Below are 3,988 nucleotides of genomic sequence, written 5' to 3'. Positions count from 1 at the left end.
GAATTTTATTTCTTAACTTTGAGGATTCAAAGTTGTTTATCTTTCCTGGTGAACAATCATAGCTTCCGTCAAATTTTTAGGTGTTACTGAAATTTGTAACGGGCATCCTTGCCACATATCTCATTAGCATCTTTGGGCAGTGAAGATCTCGGTTCTAAAATTTAGGTTTTCCTTTAATTAACATGAAGTGTAGATAATAGAACCATACTGACAGGAGTCATGTAGCTTTAGTAGACAAATAAGAGAAGCTTCAGTGAATTGTTTTTGTTATATATATATTAATTATTGATTAAAAAGCAACAGGATAAAAACCAAACTACTAGTGGATTTCCCAATGTCATTACTGAGTGACACAGTGATTTCCCCCCCCCCCCCACTAGGCTGGCGCAAAACATCTTGAGACACTCACCAAATTTAATGGATCAATTGAACAGATGAACATCTTGATTTATTAGACTACCAGTAATACAAATGCATAAAGTCAAATAACTAGTGGAAATCCAGCAAGCTAGAAATTAACCCTATCATTCTGTATTTTGTAGTGACTAATACAAAGATTACATGATCAATTGATCAAATATGTATCTTGATTCATTAGCTGCGATAGTGAGATTTTCTGCAGAGGTTTAGTTAGTGAGTACCTGCTAGCAAGAAACTCCTGAGAGATGCGCAGCATTGTCGGCCGAGACCTAGGTTTAGAATGTAAGCAAGCAAATGCCAATGTAGCAACCAGAACAACATCCCGTGCAACCATTCCTCGTGGTGGAGCTTGGAGCCGTGCGTCTAACACATCATTTAGCATTATACTCTGAGTAGATGCTGATGCCAATGATTGGAGAAGTTCTCCCGGATGCCTTCCCATGAGTGTTTCTAGTGCCACAACTCCAAAGCTATAAACATCACATTTTTCAGTCACAACCATGGTGAAGGCAAGTTCTGCAGCAACAAAGAAGTCCGAAGAGCAAATCAACCTTTTTATTTTCATCCCTTTGCTGGTAAACATAGAAGTAAGACATGACAACTTTGCACATGTATGTTGTAGATTTTACTTGATTCCATTTCATCCTTAATTTTTGTTCTACTAAAATATTCTATTTGTTTGGTAAGTTGAGAGTCAATGTATTTAATTAATTATAAAGATAAATAGAATAGTGAATTTGTTAGTAAATACATGTAAGTTTTTGTGTTCTTCTTACCATTCTGCTGATGGTGAAATGTGAATTATTCTGAATTAATTAATAGGTTGCCTCTGGGCAGGCTGGAAAGAACTAGCGCCAGTACATAATCATCAGCATAGTTAGTAATAATTAAAGCCTTCAAGCTCACATGTGCTGGCAAGAAAAAGTACCTTGCAATGTTTTATCACTAGATACATGCGTCTATGTGAGTGTATATATACGTTTTTAAGTGAAAATGTCCTACCTAATAGACAATTGCTGTCTAGAAGCACGATATTTTTGTAAAACATAAAATTAATTTATTTCAGTAATAAAGGCATGACATGATGACACCATTTCCTTCCGCATGAGGAAGGGTATGTACAATTAAAAGTAAGGTGCAGTAATGTACCTGGAGCAATATATCCATAAGTGCCCGCCATTATGGTTCGGTTGGACGAATTTGGTTCCAACAATCTAGCAGTGCCAAAGTCAGACACACGAGCATCCAAATCTGAATTTAAAAGAATGTTGTTACTTGATATGTCACGATGAAGAATGGGTGGATTGCAATCGTGATGCATATAAGACAAAGCATGGGCAATTCCTTTGATCACATTCACCCTCTTAATCCAATCCAACTCGAGAGCTTCAATCTCATTTCTCAAGACCAAAAAAAGGCTTCCCCTCTTCATGTACTCATAAACCAGAAACATACATCGATTGTGTAAGCAGAATCCATAGAGCTTCACAATATTTCGATGCCTTATTTTTGATAAAATGCTTGCCTCATTCCTAAAACTTTTATCGTAAGCTGGCACTTCACCTTCCAAACGATGAAGTTTCTTCAAGGCAACTACTTTCCCACTAGGCAATTGTGCTCTATAAACACTCCCATAACCTCCAGTCCCAATGCAGTATTTGATGTCGAAGTCATTTGTTGCTTCGATGATGTCTTCATATGCAATTCTTCCATCAAAATTCCATATTGAGAATATATCTCCATGCTTCGTTACCCTTGGTTGTGGTTGGCCTTTTTTCAGCTTAAATCGTGAATAGTAGTACAACAGTACTAAACATGAGACAAGGAAAAATGAGACAGGAAGAAAAATTTTGACAAAATTGAGAATAAAGGCCCTGTCATATGTGGAGTCGTCAGACATTTCAGACATTTCGCGCACCAGCCACTACGAGCTTCTGCTTCCAATTCATTTGGTTGCAGGCCTCATCGCAACCCAATCGGACTTTTAAGAGTTGCACCTTCGCTAGGGCAGCGGGGTGAAGGTCTTCCCGTCGCCAGCTGGCCTGTGATGAAGTTGTCTCCACGGCATAGGGTCTTTTCATCAAGTCAAGCTGATTGATACATTATTAACGTATCTGACAAGGCAATGATCTTTCCTTTTATAAATGCTACAATGTCTCTGTCCTTGGACCCGTAAGCAACACTTTGGAAAAGTCCCAAAGAAGAGTAACAAAGTCTAACCAGTTATCAATATTCACTGTAGAAGTTATAAGCATGGTTCATATTTCATAGAATAGTATCAGAAGCATTAGTCGTCTCTATTGCAATTTTCACCATGTCAATATAACGAACGTCTCCTCAAAATTTATGTAGGTTTGACCCATAAGCATCATGTTTGGCCAAGCCATACCAAGGAATATAAAGGGACACGACAAAATTGTGCACTCAAAAAGCATCCAAATTATACAACCATCTCTTCTTAGAAATATTGAGAGAGGTTTGGAAGGTCACAAAACTTTACCAATTAACTTACTGGAAAATTAGTTGAGGGATACCATGTCCGTCCTAAAAAGGATATTGCGTTTCACGATTTTCCAAACACGACATCTTTTTTGAGACAAAAAAAATATAATATTACTATCAACAAGTGTGAAACAGAATCATTAATTGGTTTTTGATGAAGTTTTCTCCACGACATAGGGACTTTTCATCAATGCATAAACGTATCTGAGAAGGGAATGATTTTTCCTTGTATATACTTCATGTCACAAAGTCTCCATCCCGACCTATAAGCAGCACTACTTCGGAAAAGTCACAGTAGGAGTAACAAGTCTGTTATAGATTTGGAGACAGCTGGAAAATTGTGGGTCATGCTTTGATTCCGATTTCCGAAGGATGTGAATCGGTCAAAGAAAGCTATAAATTTTACATATGGTTAGATCATTTTGGTCATTACGATTCGGTTTGTTGAAGAATAGTCAGGTTGGACAAAATTTCAACGCACTGTGTAACAAGCGTCATTTGTTCCATATTAAATTCGAATGAGAAAGTGATTGGGTATAAATGTATGAGTATGTAACACTACCCAACAATTTAATCTTTTGAATAAATGGGTGAATGCCCACCTATTACAATTGGTATCAAAGTCAGACTCTGTCTTTAATCCGGTGTCACTCCAAATACCTGATTCGAAATACTTCTGGGTGAGCACACCAGGTAGACATGGTGGCCCGAGCCGCAACGAGAGCGTTGCGATTTGGGTGAAAGAAAATGTAACAAGAGTAATTTATCACATATCGGATTTTAATGAGAAACATAGGATATAAATGGGTAGGTATAAGCTATCCCACCTGTATAGTTGTTACTAGCAAGGATGGAACAACCCAATTAGTCCAAAATTACAAGTCAAATTGGTACGGGAACATTGAGTCAGGCCTGTTTTCTATTTGCACAGAATTGGTATTATAGCAGTTTTCAGTATGACTTGCTAAACGCAATGTTCTTGCCTTTTACACAGCTGATAAGCCACCATACCCAATGCATTACTCTGTCACTAGCCAACAAAGTTTTTACAAAATGAGCCTGGCTT

General features: G+C 37.6%; 1 protein-coding gene across 1 annotated transcript; it reads right to left on the bottom strand.

Moving 5' to 3' along the window:
• Window positions 1-413: 413 nt before the first annotated feature.
• On the bottom strand, window positions 414-2,539 carry LOC132267012 (MDIS1-interacting receptor like kinase 2-like). The gene is made up of 2 exons (XM_059768045.1): window positions 1,570-2,539; window positions 414-936 (listed from the first exon to the last, which is right to left on the bottom strand). The coding sequence occupies exons 1-2, from the start codon at window positions 2,327-2,329 to the stop codon at window positions 566-568; spliced, it is 1,131 nt and encodes a 376-aa protein (XP_059624028.1). The 5' UTR covers window positions 2,330-2,539; the 3' UTR covers window positions 414-565.
• Window positions 2,540-3,988: the final 1,449 nt, after the last annotated feature.

The sequence above is a fragment of the Cornus florida genome, unplaced genomic scaffold (assembly GCF_030987335.1).
Source record: "Cornus florida cultivar Cherokee Brave unplaced genomic scaffold, ASM3098733v1 CherokeeBrave_3.0.0_Hap2_Chr07, whole genome shotgun sequence".
Classification (NCBI taxonomy): Eukaryota; Viridiplantae; Streptophyta; class Magnoliopsida; order Cornales; family Cornaceae; genus Cornus; species Cornus florida.
The sequence above is the reverse complement of the archived record's forward strand: the minus strand, read 5'-3'. Positions and strand labels throughout refer to the sequence as shown.